The sequence below is a fragment of the Natator depressus genome, chromosome 2, assembly GCF_965152275.1.
Source record: "Natator depressus isolate rNatDep1 chromosome 2, rNatDep2.hap1, whole genome shotgun sequence".
Classification (NCBI taxonomy): Eukaryota; Metazoa; Chordata; order Testudines; family Cheloniidae; genus Natator; species Natator depressus.
The window spans coordinates 214,606,852-214,623,851 of NC_134235.1; the positions used below are offsets into that span (position 1 = coordinate 214,606,852).

The window sequence follows — 17,000 nt, forward strand, 5'->3', positions numbered from 1 at the left end:
ACAAACACATTTCAAACACTTGGTTTTCTGCTCAGAAAAAAATTTAAGCTGCTGATGTAGAAAGCAGAAATTTCTCATGGGCAAGAATATAATCAACCAGCCTCAAAAGTAATGTATATTTTTGAAACATCTGTAGAAAGTAGGGTCAGTAGTCTGCATACATGAATTGTTAATGGTGGCATATATCTAGCCAACTCAAGAGGGTATGTGAATGTTCATGGTTGCCAGTCTTGAGTGTTATCCCGATATGCTGTAGGACTAACACTGTCAACTCAAGTTGTAGGTCAGTGTGCAAGGCAATACATTATTTAAAACATTTACTTTAAAAAAAATTACTTTAGGACTTTAAATGCATTGATAACTGAAAAATTCTGTTTCCTCAAAGAAGAAAATTAATTCTATTAAGACAATTGGTCTGCTTCTTAGCTGCTGAACTGCTGGCAGTACAAACTATGTTATGGTGAGAAAAACTGTAAAAGAAACCTAACCTAATATTATAGGTCAAGGATAAAGTATTGTTAATATCACATTGCATCCCCAGAAGCAAATCATTTCAAACTCTTTGCGCATTTCTCTTCTTACTTGCCACATTGGATATTGCAGGCATGTGAGTGCATAGACACATTGAGATCAGTTAAAGGCTTGGTCAGTTCAAAGTACCAAATGTCAAAGTTGGGAGGTGGGTTATGTTGATTTATTCTGAATTGTTGATCCTTATCAGAGCTCTCAATTTAAACAATAGAACGGAATTAAGAATGTAACTTCTGAATTGTATATTGTACATAATGAAGCAAAGTCATTTTATGGAGTACTGTACAGTATACAGCGTATACAGTCACAGATGGCAGGCTGACTTTAAATAATTGGTCTCCAGCTGCCCTAGATGAATTATAGCTGTATATCCCTACTCATGCTCTCAGGGAAGATGAACTGAGGAATGAGGATTTCCTGTTTCATTTAAAAATATTGGGCTGTTATCAATAGCTGCCACTGTGGGTCATCATGCCGTAAGTATTGGGTTGTCATTCTCAAGTGCTGCCGTGGGTCACCATGCCCTAATAACTAGTTTATTGTTCCCAGTTTTTGCTGTGGGATGCCATGCCTTGCCACCATCTCTATTTTCTTCAATACCAGAAGAGTAATTCAGAAGGGCAGAGTGTGTGGGGAGGAATGTTCTCTGCAAATTGGTCAAGAATGACATAGTAAGGCTGTCCCAGAAGTCTCTGAAGACAATTCTCAGGATCTCCTCCCACAGGACCTGCTCTTGCATGTCAAACCATCTTACATGAACTGGACAACATAGGATATTCCTCCAAAGAAGTCGTCTTTCCTAGTGTCCTACAGGCCTTCTGCCTTCCTGGCATACGCATGAGTTTAGACAGATGTGAGGTCCACAGTGAAGAGTTAGGCTGACGCAGCTACATTACTCAGGAGGGTGAAAAAGCCACAGGCACCGAGCGCCATAGTTAAGCCGACCTAAGTCCCTGAGTAGACAGCACTAGGTCGACAGAAGAATTCTTTCCTCTGCCTAGCTCTCGGGGAGCTGGATTAACTACAGTAACGGGAGACTCTCTCCCATTAGCAGAGGTAGGTTCTCCCATTACTGCAGTTAATCCACCTCCCTGAGAGGTGGGAGCTAGGCACAGGAAAGAATTTTTCTGTTGACCTAGTGCTGTCTACACAGGGATTTAGGTCGTCTTAACTATGGCACTCAGCGTGTGTGGCTTTTTCACACTCCTGAGTGATGTAGCTGGGTTGATTTAATTTTCTAGTGCAAGGGTGGGGAAACTTTTTTCTATCAGGGGCCACTGACTCTCAAAAAACAAAACAAACAGACATACATACACAGTCACAGACCACACACAGCACCTGGGCCCGGGGGGGGGGGGGGGGGAGAAGAGGCTTGGGGCTTCCCCCGTAGCAGGGCGAGCCAGCACTTGCGGCTCCAAAAATGAGGAGTTCAGGGTGCAGGATGGGATGAGGGCTCCAGCTAAGGGTGTGGGCTCTGGGGTGGGGCTGGGGATGAGGGGTTTGGGGTGCAGGGTCCGGGAGGGAGTTCCAACCTGGGGCGGGGGTTCGCAATGTGGGCTCTGGCCGGGTGGTGCTTACCTCAGGGGGCTCCCAGTTGGTGGTGCAGTGGGACTAAGGCAGGCTCCCTGCCTGCCCTGGCTCTGCGCTGCTTCCGGGAAGCGGCCAACACATCCGGTCCCTAGGCAGAGGGACCAGGGGGCTCTGCACTGTGTGTGCTGTCTGCAGCTCCCACTGGCTGCATTTCCCAGCCAATGGGAGCTCCAGAGCCGGTGCTGGGGGCAGGGGCAGTGCGCAGTGACTTGGTCATGCTGGTCACTTACAAGAGCAACACGGACTCAACTGGACTTTTAACGTCCTGGCAACCCCAGCTTCCCCTCTCAGCAGGGTGAGCCAGCGCTGGTGGCTCCAGCCCCATGGGGGGGGCGCTGAGGCTTGAGGCTTCCAGCCTGAGGTGCGGAGACTTGCCACGGGGCAGATGAAATGAAGCAGCAGGCTGGATCCAGCCTACAGGTCCTAGGTTCCCCACCCCTGTTCTAGTGTATAGCAACCCATACCCTCAAACACTCCAGAATTTGGGAGGGGGGAGAGGAAGGAAACAGCAACTGACATGAATGGTGCAGTTCACCACTATTGTTTCAGATTGCATTTACTTGATCAGGTAATCTCTTTGAAAGATCAATCTATGAATTGAACTGTATGTTGGAAAACAATCCCAACTGTACATACAAAATGACTGGCTCTAAATTAGTTGTTACCACTCAAGAAAGATCCTGGGGTCATGGTGGATAGTTCCCTGAAAACAACTGCTCAAAGTACAGTGGCAATCACAAAAGCTAACAAAATGTTAGGAACCATTATGAAAGGGATAGATAAGACAGCAAATATCATAATGCCACTATATATATATCCATTGTACACTCATACCTTGAATACTGTGTACAGCTTTGGTCACCCCATCTCAAAAATATATTAGAACTGGAAAAGGTACAGAAGAAGGGCAACAAAAATTATTAGGGGTCTGGAACAGCTTCCACATGAGGAGAGATTAAAGACTGGTACTGTTCATCTTGGAAGAGAGACAACTAAGGGGGATATGATAGACACCTATAAAATCATGAATGATGTGGAGAAAGTGAATATGGAAATGTTATTTATCCTTTCACATAACACAAGAGCCAAGGGTCACCTGCTGAAATGAATAGGCAGGAGGTTTAAACCAAACATAAGGAAGTACTTCTTCACACAATGCACTGTCAACCTGTAGAACTTGTTGCCAGGGATGTTGTGAAGGCCAAAAGCATAACTGGGTTCAAAAAAGAATTAGGTAAGTCCATGGAGAATAGGTCTATCAATGGCTATTAGCCAAGACGGTCATGGACACAACCCCATGCTCTGGGTGTCCCTAAGCCTCTGACTGCCAGATGCTGGAACGGGATGGATCACTCAATATTTGCCCTGTTCTGTTCATTCCCTTTAAAGTAGCTGGCACTGGATGCTGTTGGAAGACAGAATACTGGACTATATGGACCACTGGTCTCACTCCTTATGATCATTCATATGAACATATCTTGTTCTTATGAAACAAATGGATCATTTAACAACTTCCTGAGCCTGCAACTTCGAAGTCTGAAACCCAGCATGGGCAGAAATCTGAGAATGAACTGTCAACATTTGGGGAAAAAAAATCTGCTTTTGTCAAGGTGCTGGTTTATTTATTTATTTTGGAGAAAGGTAATCTGAGCATAGCAGAAACACTATTTGTGAAAAGAAAAGGTATAAATGTGAATGCTAATTGGGAGAGGTGTCTGGGGTGCAAGAGTAGGTAGGAACAGTGGAGAGCATCTGGGATCTTTCACTAGGCACAAGGGTGTTAAGGGGAGGGAAATAAATTGGAATAAGAGGTAGGGGACAGATGAGAGATTGAGGGAGTAGGAGGGGAGAAGGGAGGGGTTGGAGAATGTGAGGGGTAGCAGAAGACATTGCCCCCTCCACTCCCAATCAGCCCTGAGTTTCCCCTTTCACTGTGTGTGCTGGGATCTCAGTAAGGCCTACCCTCAGCAGTGGTCTGAGCCGCCTCCTTCCCTGCCTGCTCTGGCATCTGGGGTATCCTGCTCTCCTTGGGGTGTATGAGAGTCTCCCTGCCCCTCCATATTAGCTGGTAGCTGGTTGAGGAGAATCACGGCAACACTAGTTTAAACATCGGAAACCCAGAAAATGGATAGTTAAGATACAAATCACTCTGGGGCAGTGGAGGGAGGGTGGACCTAGGATATGGCTGGGGAAGTCTCAAAGATAGGCATTCCAACTTGAGATGGGTAGTAGGTAGTGAGAGGTCCAGCTCAGCTGCAGCTCTGGCTACATAATCAAGGTAGCATATGGCCTTCTAATAAGCTACTTCCGGTGATAGGCATAAGCAGCAACATAGGCCAGGAGACAGGAAGGAACAACTTATCACATGTTAACGGTTTCTATAGTGCCAACTAATGGCTTAATGGGATGGGAAGGGGCGGGGGAGCTTGAAACAGGGGAAGGCCAAGCCCACTACATATTGCAAGGAATGGTGGTGCAGACTATGGAGAAAAAGAGAAGCACACACCAGTCTTCTCTCACATTCTTGAAGTTACTGTAACATCTATCTAACAAAACAGTCAAATTTTTGGGACACAGGGCCAGACAGAGAAATCTCATCTGAGGTCTGTTAGCAACTACACACTGAAAACATTTCAAAGTATGACTATTACCCCAATTCTACTATAATAAAATGTACAGGAAGGGGGGAGAAGCACTGAGACATCACACAACTGTGTGGCCAAGTAGAAAAACCACTGGACTCAGACTATTTGTAGCTCTGCCACTGGCCTGCTGGGTGACCTTGGACAAGCTATATTGCCTCTATACCTCAGTTTCCTATCTGTAAAATGGGGATAACAATGCAAAATTCTTTGAGAACTACAGATGAAAAGCACTATACAAAAGCTAGGTCTTTTGTTTATTACCTAGCCATGATAGCATATCAACTGCAAACCAAGGTGAGGTCTGCAGCTGTCTAAATGATCATTAATGCCTATCAGCAAACATAACTTTCTGTTTACAAAAGCCTAGGAAATTAAATGGCAAAAAAATTCATTAATGCAGTGTTAAGGTTGCTCAGTGATAGCTCGTGCCCTTTTAGAATGCTGAGTACAGCAAAACTCAAACTTCTGAAAAGCAGGAAATACATATTTAAGGGGAATGCCCATGAAACCTAACTCTGCTCTCTTTGAATGATGCCCCAATATACCCATAACACACATGTTCCCACTCTGCCTTTTCACTGTAATGGACAGGTACTACCTGCACTTGGCCTATCCTCAAACACTGAGCCTGCTTGCCGACAGAATACCGTACTTGTAAAATTTAACCACCACCTCATTCCCTTTTACAACCCCTTCATACGGATTCAAAGAATACCATCCAAAACTATACTTCCTCTTACCCATCATTAAATCCTCATACTGCTCTCATATCCCACCTCGCTACTGACAATACCTTTGGCAAGACAACCCCAGTGCCCTGCTACTAACAGAATCTACACAATTCTGTATTGAAATGATCCAGACTGGAATGTCAAGGTGCACTATATCATGTACCTCTTTCCTTTGACAGCACACATGGGAAGACAGACTCAGATCACCTCATATCATAGTCACAGCTCTTCTCACCTGTTGCACCTTATTCTTCCACCATTAAATTCAGCTACACCTAATACAGTGAACGCAGCTGTAGTGAACTGAGATAACTGCCAGTGGCTACTACCAGCTTTAGGTGGGGACCAGAATTAAGGGTGAGTGGGTGTTTACCTTAAATTTGTATTTCCTGGTTTTCAGAAGTTTGAGTTTTGCAGAACTCAATGTTCCAGGAGGACACATGCTATCACTGGGCCTCTTTCACTCTACATTAGCCAAGGTTTTTATCATTTCATGATATTAGAACCCCATGGTGGAACTGACACCACGCAGTTCACTTGGTCATTTAACATTCATATTAATACCAGCACAATACAATGTTCATCTTCTCACTGGGTATATTGTCACTTGAGTAGTATGGATAAGACTACAGTGACTGCATTGCAAAGACTAGCATCAAATGGAAAATGTGACAAACCAAAAAAAAAAAAAAAAAAAAGTATAATTACTCAGTAACTGAGAGTGGGTCTTAAGCCATGACCAAACCTGTAATATTTGGAGAAAATTCAATTCCCTCTAAGCAGTAACCATGTTACAGTTCATCATATGGTCACATGCAACAATTCACTTGGAAACAAATAAGGTATTAGAATATTTAGCATATCATTTAGTATGGCTAATGTAATGTATAGATCCAATATTACTGAAAGCTTCAAAATTATGTTCTCATGTAATTTGTGATTTTCAAGGTTTTTTTTTTTTTAAACTTCATATGACTTTATGGTTTAGATAGCCAAACACTATATTTTAGGAAGAGCATACATGGATACTTGAAGTATATGCTCTCCCAAACACCAATATTTATTATGGAACAGCTGGTCATGATTCTAGTTTAAGATGCACTGAAAAAATAAATCTTAAAATGGGGCATAAATCCCTGTTTTTCTCTACATGGAGGAGGCTTTTCAGTGTGGCATTTAACATATAAAATTCAAAGGGCATAATTTAAAAATATTTAATTTAAATTTTAAAATTACCTGAGTGTTGAATCTTGAGTAACTTAGAATGGACAGTTTTTAAAAAGCAATTATTAGTCAATTTTTGTTATTCTTCATTGCAGAAAGTTTATCCGTCAGACCTGAGAATAATCTTCAGAGAAATGCATGAAGAAATTACCTCTTTCAAAATGGCCACCATCTCCTGATGTTCTCAATGGGACTGAGGCCACTTGGTGACGATGGCCATTATTTCAGAAGGAAGTTTAGTTTGTCCTTAACAATGCTCGCCACCACCTCCAATTGTTCCAATAGGAGAGAAATCACACTGTCCTTGGGAAGATGGTGACCCCATAAGCTATACTGAGAGTGGAACTGTGAGAAGCAGAGGAACATGGGGAAAGGGCAGAGGAAAAAGTGTATATACAGGGGAATGAGGAAGGTACATGGAGGCAAGGTAACAGGAGAGGCAAAAGACTGACAGCCAGAGAAAGGCAAGTGCAGGAAAGAAAAGAGGGCAGGGGATAGCATGGTATTTACCATGCTAAATCAGTTTCTACCTTGCCGCAAAAGACTAGTTAGTCCCTGTTCAAGGCTTTTCTATTTTTAAAACTGTTTAGTTAATGCACTCCAAATTACACTTTGTTTTTGTTAAATATTCAAATTGTGGTTACATAAGGCAGTACATTCGTAGATTAATTTAGGGACATACAAATAAGAAGCAAACCTGCAGTGGGTGTAATATTAACATATGTAATTGAAATCCTGAAGATGAGAATGTCTGTATACATTTTGGTTTGGTATTTTCTCAAGGAAATTACACGTCATGTCATATTCCAGTTTTCAATACTGGAAGAACAAAAGTCAAAAACATTCAGTTATATGAAAACAATAATGCAGAGTTTTAGATTTGAAGCATTAAGCAATCAGAAGCATGCAGACTACCAGTCCAGACCCATTTGGCCATGCAGCATTCTGTAACAGAAGACTAACTCTGATGTAGTGGCTAGACCAAGTATATTTCTCAGTTTTGAACAGATGTATCCAAAGTTTGAAAAGCTTTGTTCTATGCTTGCTGAACTTGCTGGACACTAAAGCAATTATGTTTCCCAGTTTAAACCGGTATTTACCAGCGCCCTGTTCTAAACTAGTTTTTCCTGGGAAATTGCCAACCCTGGAAGAGGGACAGGGAAGGACAACACTATCAGCAGTAGAACTAGGAGAATTTCTGGCAGAGATCTAAGGATGTAGTGATAAACCTCCCTTATTTTTCATTCTCATTGACTCTACCCAAGAATTGGTTTGGGGGATAGGTGGGAGGGAGTACATAAAACAGTACAGTAACTCCGAAAAATGAGAACTACCCCAATTCATTTCAATAATGTGTTAACACTAAAACCTAATAGCTATTTAAATGTCAACATTTTAATTTAAATCAATCATTATTTTAGCAGAAACATCTAGCTAGTATGCCTTTACCATAATGACCTTGTATTCAGTAGGAAGATGTATTTTAAACACATTAGCTACTATGTTAAAAATCATAGTATAGTCAAGGCTAGTTGCTCTTTTACCATGTGTTAGGTGGTCGAGATAAACACTTGGGGGGAGGGGGGCAGAAACAGAAAGTCCGAGCTAACACACCTTTTTCTGACTATAGACATGACCAATCACTTCAAACTGAAGCTTAAGTGCAACCTCCACTATGAAGAGACTACAAGTACTGAGCTGCGGGTAATAATGAATTAGGTCTGACATATTCGGAGATTCTAAGGCCAGAAGGGACCATTGTGATCATCTTAATCTGACCTCCAGTATAACAGGCTATAGAATTTCCCCAAAATAATTCCTACAGCATATATTTTAGAAAAAAAAAAATACAATACAATCTGAGGTATACCCTTGACTGTTTGCTTGCACTTTAATATTTGAGACATTAAGCAAACATTAAAATGCATATACTTTGCAACATGACAGATGCAGTTAAGGTTAGCTTTTCCAAGTCTGAGTAAAATGAAACTGTTGCTTAGAAAGCTGACAGCCATCAACTACTGATGGCAACAACCCCTATCAAGCCATTCAAACTTCAGTAGCAGAAGGCAGTATAATTTTTACTTCCAAGTTTCCTACTGCATTACTAAGTTTAGTGGGTTGCTGAACTTTGCTATACTGTCAATGTACCAACCCACATTTTGAACATGTTGACTTCTTCATATAATTCTACTTTATACATTCTTTCCATCTTTTCTTTTGTAGTTTAATGTGTCTGTGTAGAATACAGCAAAGGGCAAGAATGGAAACCAGAAACTTCAGAATCCTAATTCCAGTTTTGCTACTGACTTGCTCTGTGGATGTTGACAAGTCAACTTATATTTCAGTTTCTCCACACGTATAATACTACCTGGTTACTTCATGGGGGCGAAGATTAAAGTTAATATAGTGACTTGAAAATATAAATCACTGTGTAAGTACTATCAAAAGTGGTGTTCTTTGATAGTGGTAGCCTCACTGAACAAAAATACTATTTCCTTTACATCTATGTAACCTGCTGCAATACCCTGCAACTTCAGATAGAAGAAAAACCTAAATCTTTCAATTTTTCTATGATGTAGTATCTGAAGAAAGCCTTTTAGGAACATTTATAATAGCACAAACAAGCTGATTAACACAGTACACCTAATAAACATCCTTATCAAAGGAGACTATTATCCTTGATCTACCTAAACAGCCTGCCACCTCATGGGATCGGTTTCAAATTTAGTCCAAAGTGACTTAGTTACCCATGTTATGGATTATACCCCAACTAAAGCAATTTTTAGGGGCAAGCGTAGGGTAAAAGAGAAGGCCACAGATAATAGAGAAAGCTGCAATTGTTCATGCACATTGGGCAACACAGAGTAGGAAGTTTCATTAAAAAATTATTTCCCTATATTACATTTGTTAGAGATAAAGGAGAGGTCTTGATTTTGGTACAACAGGACCCTTGGTATAAACTCCCATTGTGTCAAACTGTTGGATGCCTTTAATCAAGGAGATATACAAACAGTTTAATCTTTTGAAGGTTTTTTGGTTTTTTTTTTAAATACCGAAGCTTCATATGTGAACAGAGATGAACAGTATTCTTCTGGTATAGTAACTGATAAAACACATTTATTCCTCTGGAGCACCTGGCTATTACTTTCTCTTATTAGTGTTGGCAAACCTCCAGGAGTTGTTTATAAAAATATCTGAAGTGCTTAATTCCCTAAACAGCTAAATCAATTAAAATATTTTTTTGAAAGTTGTCCCTACAGCTAACTCTGACTTTGGAAATTTCAGGGGGAAAAAACAAACCAAAAACCAAACCAAACCAAAAACACAAAAACAAACCAAAAAACCCAACCAGATTTACATTACAAACCACATAAGTGAAAGATATTTCTGTTTCTGATAATTATAACACTAGAAGGTACCATTATAATTAACATAACTCAAATTAGGGCATTTCTTCTGAATGCAAAATGTTCAATCTGCAAACAGACAAAAATTCTACAAAACTAGTTTATATCTGAACTGCAGCTACAACATTATGACCTCAGGGGAAGTCAGTTCATATTAAATGTAAAAACTTACTGAATTTATAGAATCTATCTATTTTACGCCATATAAAAAAAAACTACTTAAAGAAGCTATGGTCTTTGCTTCCCTGCAAAAAGGATCTAATCTTATCCAACTAGGGGGAATTCTGGTAGCTTCCCCCCGTCCCCCAAGCACACACGCACCCTCCAGAACACACAGAATGCAACATTTATTTTGTTCACTCAACTGACATCTTACCGCAATAGTATTCAAGCTATAATTTCTACTGAACTGTCTTTTGTTGTTAGTCATGTTGCCTTATATATCAATTTCTGCATTAAATAGGCTGAGGCATGCATTCCTCACCTCACAAAACTGGGTTATTCTTACATTCAACAAGCCATAGGGCTTTATACCTATTTTCTAAAACACTGGTTTGAGTTATAAAAAACATACATCTTAATGACATAGTATTTTCCTTTTCTCATCTTAAGTTTAACTAGCACATTTCCAAGATTATTCTAGTGTACCATTAAAAAAAAAAAAGTACATTTATTAGGGGCTTTTGGGGGGGAGGGCTGGGTGGGGCGCTAATCTGACGGAGATATACAAAACTCAAAAGTTCTCAGCCATGCAATTTCAATATTGATCATGTGGAAATGCTGGTAGCATTTTTTAAAAACACAGTTTTCCTAATAAAGTTGTTTTTATGGCATGTTAAATCTTAAATCTAAACATAAAAAAAGCTATCTTCTTTTAGAAATATAAATAGCATTGTGAACATCCTAGAAAGGAGGGTGTGTGGAGAAGAGGATGATGGGAGGAAGAAATGGAGCATGCCATTTTCATTCATGCAGTAGTGATGTCAGTGCCTGCAGCAGAGCAGTTGCCTTGACCCCTAAAAGGCTCAAACCCAAAGCAATTTTACAGAATATGGTTTAAAAAAAAAGAAGTAAATCTCAAGAAACCCACTCATAATAGTGGAGTATTTCACACAAGATGGTTTAGAGGGGGATCAAATTCAAAGCATCTATACTGAAAGGAACTGAGAAAACCACCAGGTGTTTGAGGTAGAGAAAAACCATCTTTTCTGTCAAAAGCATAGCCAGTCTCCCACACCAGCATGCTCCTGAAACAATGCAAGTCAGTCTGCACAGCCAAAATCAAAATGATCTCTGCACTGCAAAAAATAGGATTACATCAAGAGTGGGAACTTTCAGTTTACATCAAAAGGGGAAATGCTTTAAGAGTATGACACAAATGTAATAGTTTCATTAAGACTTATGTCATACTCAGGCATGATTTAAGAGGCTAACAATAGCCAAAGGAGTAAACTGTGCAACCATCTGTAGTAAGATGGTCCATGTTTGATGGCAAGAAGGTTTTCAAGCCCTCTGCTATGACTGCAGTAGTATTCCAACACCATTCTATAGTCTCTGTAGAGATACCACCACACAAGCTACAACTGAGTTTTACTTCATGTACATTATGTACTAAAGATCCATAACAGAGTCCACTGAAGAAATGGCAAACTCATGCCGTGTGGTACCTCAGCCACACTCCAGATTTTGTAAAAATGCTTTTTTGTTTTGTTTTTACCTTTTAATTCGCAAAACTATAAAAACAGTCTTATCATCCTAGTCTTCTAGAAAATGGTGCCTGTATTTCTGTAAAATAAAGCTGTTGATGTGTGCAATAGTGGTCATTATTAGGGCGATCACGTTGTTTTCATTCATTCATTCAGGATTTGCTGTAGGATGTCAGTTTCTGCAGCAGCAGCTGGCTCAACCTGGAGGAGGGGGGACAAATTCCTTGGGGTGCATACAGATTATGGACAGATATATTGATGGACCACTTATAATTTTATATAGTACACACACACACAAAACAGTATCAAATTTTATCTGCTGCTAACAGTTTACCATAAGGCAGACTCAAGCAAGTTTAATGATGGAGAAGTCATTCAGTACTAATTTATAGGTCTGAACTATTAAGACAAAGACAACAATTTACAGTTCCAAACACGTATGTCACTTTGTAAAATTAAAAATCCCACATGAATACACTAATGAAATACTTAACAGCTCTGCAGTATTTCTCTCCAACTACAGGTAATTACCCACATCCCACTCTCCATTTGAAGTGCAGACCCTCACGCACTGCAACATTACAATGTTTATCATGAAGTTAGACCTGGGAACCGATTTATAATAATATTTGTCATCAGCTTTAATGTTCAGACTTGATGCATACAATTAAGTGTGTTTTGTTTTGGCTGACCTCCCATTTGATTTCCCAGAATTCAGAGCAACACTGTACACTTGTATGTCTCTAAAGGGGAAAAAAAAAGGAAGCTCAAGAAAAAAAAATATACAAATTCCTAGAGTTAATGGAACAAATGAACCTCAGTCTTTTAAACACAACCTGACTAAAGCAAAATTGCTAAGAACTGTTTCCATTTTAAAGCATGCAAAACCCTGTAACCCTACAAATCTCTTTCCAAATAAGGATCATAGATCTATTGTATAATGTTGGCATAAATACTAAGATGTGATGGAAAGCATTTAGTATTCGCTTTCAGGGTAAATACTGTATACCAACTCCATACATTAATATTATTAGTCATATGTTTATATACTTACATAGTGAGTTGCCTTTATTCTAGGACTATTTGAATAGCCAGATCGGCTCAAGTCACAAACACTACAATAGACTTCAAGAATTTACCACATACCCAATAAAGATATGTGGGGGGAAAAAAATAATAAGGGAACTGATTCCACTGCTACAAAACATGTTGACAACCAAAACACATTTATTTTCATTTCTGTGGCAAATTATAAACATTGAGAGACTTAGGGAGAGGTGCAGGGGGTGTTGAGCCACATAAAACGTTCCCATGAAGAGGTGACATGTGATACCTGATAACTGCAGCAGGGTAACATACAAAGTGCATTCAGTCTGATTCATTCAACTGCTGAAGTGATGTGGGAGGAGGAGGGGGGGGACGGGGACGGACTAAGATGGCCACAGTCACTTTAACACCTTTAATAATTCAACAGACAACATGAAGCAGGTTATGTCAGAGCTGTTGATAATGAGTCTGTACTTATTTTAAAGCTTTTTAGGCTGTATTTTAGATTGCGATTTTTAAGGTTTCTATCATTTTCTAATTTTTTTCTTTGAGGCATTTTATGATCTTTTAGGTCTGGCCGTTTGTTTTTAGCATTTATTGAGACTATATCATCAGAATTGTGTGTTTTGTTTTGATGTGTACGGGAGTATTTTAAAATTCATATTTTAACCTTAAAGTTAAAAATGTATTTGGGGGAAAGAAGGGTTTAAGGGGTTGGGTTTGTTTTAAAATACCAGGGAGAGGGAAGGGGTTACTTTAGACCTTATATCTGTGCCATCTCAATTCACGTGGGCGTACATATACGGGGTAGTAATGGGGTATTCTAGGGCTTTTCTTTATCTCCAGGCGTATTTGGCGAGATGCATTCATAGGGTGTGTTTTATACCCATGTGCACTGAGATGGGATATTTTAGAGCACCTACCTGTATCTCATCAAGTTTGTGTATATCAAAGCTTGTGCTCAAACCTCTTTGCATGGAGGGCAGCGCGGGGGGTCATACTTTAGGTGTTGCATTTGTACCTCCTCTTGTATGTGAGAGTGATCCTTTCAGCCCTTGTTTGCACCTCCTTTTGTGCGCATGTATGCGGGTGTATCTTATAGGCCTGTCCTCAACACTCTATTTGGGAACACAGGATGGTATTTCAGCCCTAAACCCCAATCTCTCTCTGCAAAGAATACTTTAAGGCTTGGTTTCTTACTCTCCCTTGAAAGGGAGAGGACATTCAGCGCTGATCCCCCACCAATCACTCCCTTTTGAAGGGAGACAAAATAGAATTTTTTTGAGGTCAGATCTCAGACCCTCTTTCTTTAGGAAGTGGGGAGAAGGGGTATTTCGGGGCTCACTCCCCATCTCCATGGGAAACTCATCAAGGGGGTATTTTCAGGTTCAAGACGAGTTTCCTGGGCGTTATTTCATGGCTCGTCTCTTTGCGGTGCATCAGATTCACCCACCCTGTCCCTCTCTCGGGCGGGGAGTATTTCGGGGCTCACACGCCCCCCTTTGGAGGGGAAGGCGCAGGAGGTGGTGGTGTTTCGGCCTCGGCCCCCCGGTCTCTCTCCGCCCCGGGTGCTTTACCTCTGTACACCGGGGAGCTGGGGCTCCGTCTCTCAGGTGAGCTGCTCCTCCTGCTGCCACCGCTCTCTGGCGAGCGCCGCTGCCTGCCCTTCACCCTCCCTGGGTCCGCCACGCCGCCTCCCGGGGGGGGAGCCGCTGCCAGCGGCGGCGTCGTGCTGGGCGGGCTGCTGCCGCGGCCCCCTCCGCCGCCCGCCGGCCCGGTGTTGCTCCCCACCGAGGCGGAAGGGGAGCGGGTCGGGCTGTGCTGGCTGCCCCGCAGGAGCTGGTAGGGCACGGTCGCTCGGATGGGCTGGAGCAGCCGGCTGGTCCCTGCGCTGCTGGCGGCACCTCCCGCCGCACCGTTGCCGGCGGCGCCGCTGGCCGCGGTGGGTGACCCAGCGGCGCCGCGCCTCATCCTCTGCGGCGGGTGGTGCCCGGGCGGGGTCTGAGAGGAGCTGGACGAGGAGGACATGGCGGGCAGGCGGGGGTCGCAAGTCCCGGCAGAGGCTCCGTGCGCTGCCCCCGGCTGGCTCCCCACAGGCAGGACGGGACAAGCGCTTCACGGCCCGACCGACTCTCCGCGCCACCCGGCTACCCCAGCGCTTCCTATTGGCGACGGCGGCTGCTCCCGCGCCAGGCTCTGGCCATCGCCGCCCGTCGGGCGCGCTGCGGAGCCCCGCAGCCGTTCACATCGTATAGCGCTGTCCCTCACGGCGATGGGGGGGAGGGGTCCGCAGCAAGCCCCGTGCGCCTGCCCGCGCGAGCCGCAGCAATCGCCACCCGCTCTCTTCGCCGCCCTGCCTGCCCCCGAATGGCAACTCGTAGCCTCAGTCGCCCGGCAGCGACGGGCAAGGGGCGGCAAGCAGCGCCCCCATTGGGTACTCTGCCTCCTTTAGCCCTAGCTGATTGGCTGCGGCACTTGAAGGGCAGCACTGTCCGCCAATCAGCGGTCTGTTTTTATGGCGGGGGGGTAGGGAGAGCAGCTCTGCGCTGTGGGGAGGTGGCAGCCGTGGTCTGGGTGGCTTAAGTTGCCCGGTGGCGGGGTGGGCGAGCGAGGAAGTGGGAGGTGGCGGCCGTGTTACGAGGGGAGCCGGCTGCCTCAGGCCCGGGGCGCGTGCAGAGCTGGGGCTTGGCTGTTACCCCTTCTGTGTGACTAGGCCACCCCCCATCGCGCCTCCGGGCAGGCCCGTCCGATGGCTCGGCGTCTTTGTTACAGCTGCGGCCACAGCGCGCAGGGAGAGCTGGCGAGGGCGCTGAAGAGGCACGCGCGAGCGCAGGGCTGCTTGAGGGCCGGGGCCGCCTGTGGTGCTGTATAGTACTCGATGTACATGGCGTAGTATTTTGTCAAATGAGCGGGCTCCCCTCAGCAGTACACGTGAAGCCTTTATGCTCCACTCTAGTGAGAAATGTGTGGCTCCTTCCTTTCCACTAAGATTGGTTTTATAGGCCCTCTTTTTTTGTACGGGCTCAGGCCTCTAATCTAGCGGCCCCCCGTTTTCTCCTTTTAAGTTTGCACTTGAACAGAAACTTATTTGAAAGGCCGGTCTGGATTTTTTTTTCTTCTCTTTTTGCCTGGGGCTACTTTTGCCTCCCCCTTTATCCTAGTTTACATCCCCCCAACTACAGCCCTGTGTTACGGCTACCCTCTGGCACAGAACTCCATTGAGAGGCTGTGGCGGATTCTCCAGCACTGGCAATTTTTAAATGCAGACTGGATGTTTTACTAAAACGTATGCTGCAGTGAAAACAGGAATTAATTCAGGGAAGTTCTCTGGCCTGTATTTTGCAGGAGGCCAGAGCTGTGCTCCCTTCTGGCTTTATAATATAGGAATCTATGATCCTAAAGTGTGTCCATACCACTCCTTAGCTACCTGAAAGGGATGCTACTGAGTCACATTAGACTTAGCCAAGTAGTGGTCATAGAGTGCCTCCACTGTAATCTAGGGGTGTAACTGCCCTGCTCCTATACAGTTAGTCACACTTGCTCTCATCCATCCAGCAGAAGTATCCATAGCTGCAGTAGCACCAGTTTGAGGTAGGCTTATCCTCAGCCTAGCTCAGCTGTGCCTCTACTGTTGCTATCAGTGCTACACAGCTACACTGCTGTGTATACTCGCACTGGCTAGATGAGAGCTAGCAGGAGCATGTGTACATGAGCAGGGGAATCACAACCTTCTAACCTGTAGGGTAGACATAGGCTTAGTGCTTATCTGTACATACAGTGCTTCAACAGCACAGCTGCACCAATTCAGCTGCATCACTGTAGCATTAGTTTCAGAGTAACAGCCGTGTTAGTCTGTATTCGTAAAAAGAAAAAAGAAAAGGAGTACTTGTGGCACCTTAGAGACTAACCAGTTTATTTGAGCATGAGCTTTCGTGAGCTACAGCTCACTTCATCGGATGCATAGCATATCGTGGAAACTGCAGAAGTGAAGATGCTTCTATTGGTGTAGGTCCCCAAGAGGAGATAGCTATGTCAACAGGAATGCTTCTCAACATAGCACTGTTTACACCAGGGGTTAGGTTGGTAATAGTGCATCACTTGGGTGTGGATATTCCA

At 43.3% G+C, this 17,000-nt stretch overlaps 1 protein-coding gene across 4 annotated transcripts in view; it reads right to left on the bottom strand.

The window, feature by feature from the left end:
• Window positions 1-15,244, bottom strand: part of GLCCI1 (glucocorticoid induced 1) — a 109,554-nt gene extending 94,310 nt beyond the window's left edge. For 2 of the 4 annotated variants that reach the window (XM_074945856.1, XM_074945860.1), the window contains exon 1: window positions 14,462-15,242. In XM_074945856.1, coding sequence (XP_074801957.1) covers window positions 14,462-14,912 — 451 coding nt within the window. In that variant the 5' untranslated portion in view covers window positions 14,913-15,242. Of the gene's footprint in view, window positions 1-14,461 lie in introns of all 4 variants that reach the window. The other 2 variants (XM_074945858.1, XM_074945859.1) reach the window with 2 other exon arrangements.
• Window positions 15,245-17,000: the final 1,756 nt, after the last annotated feature.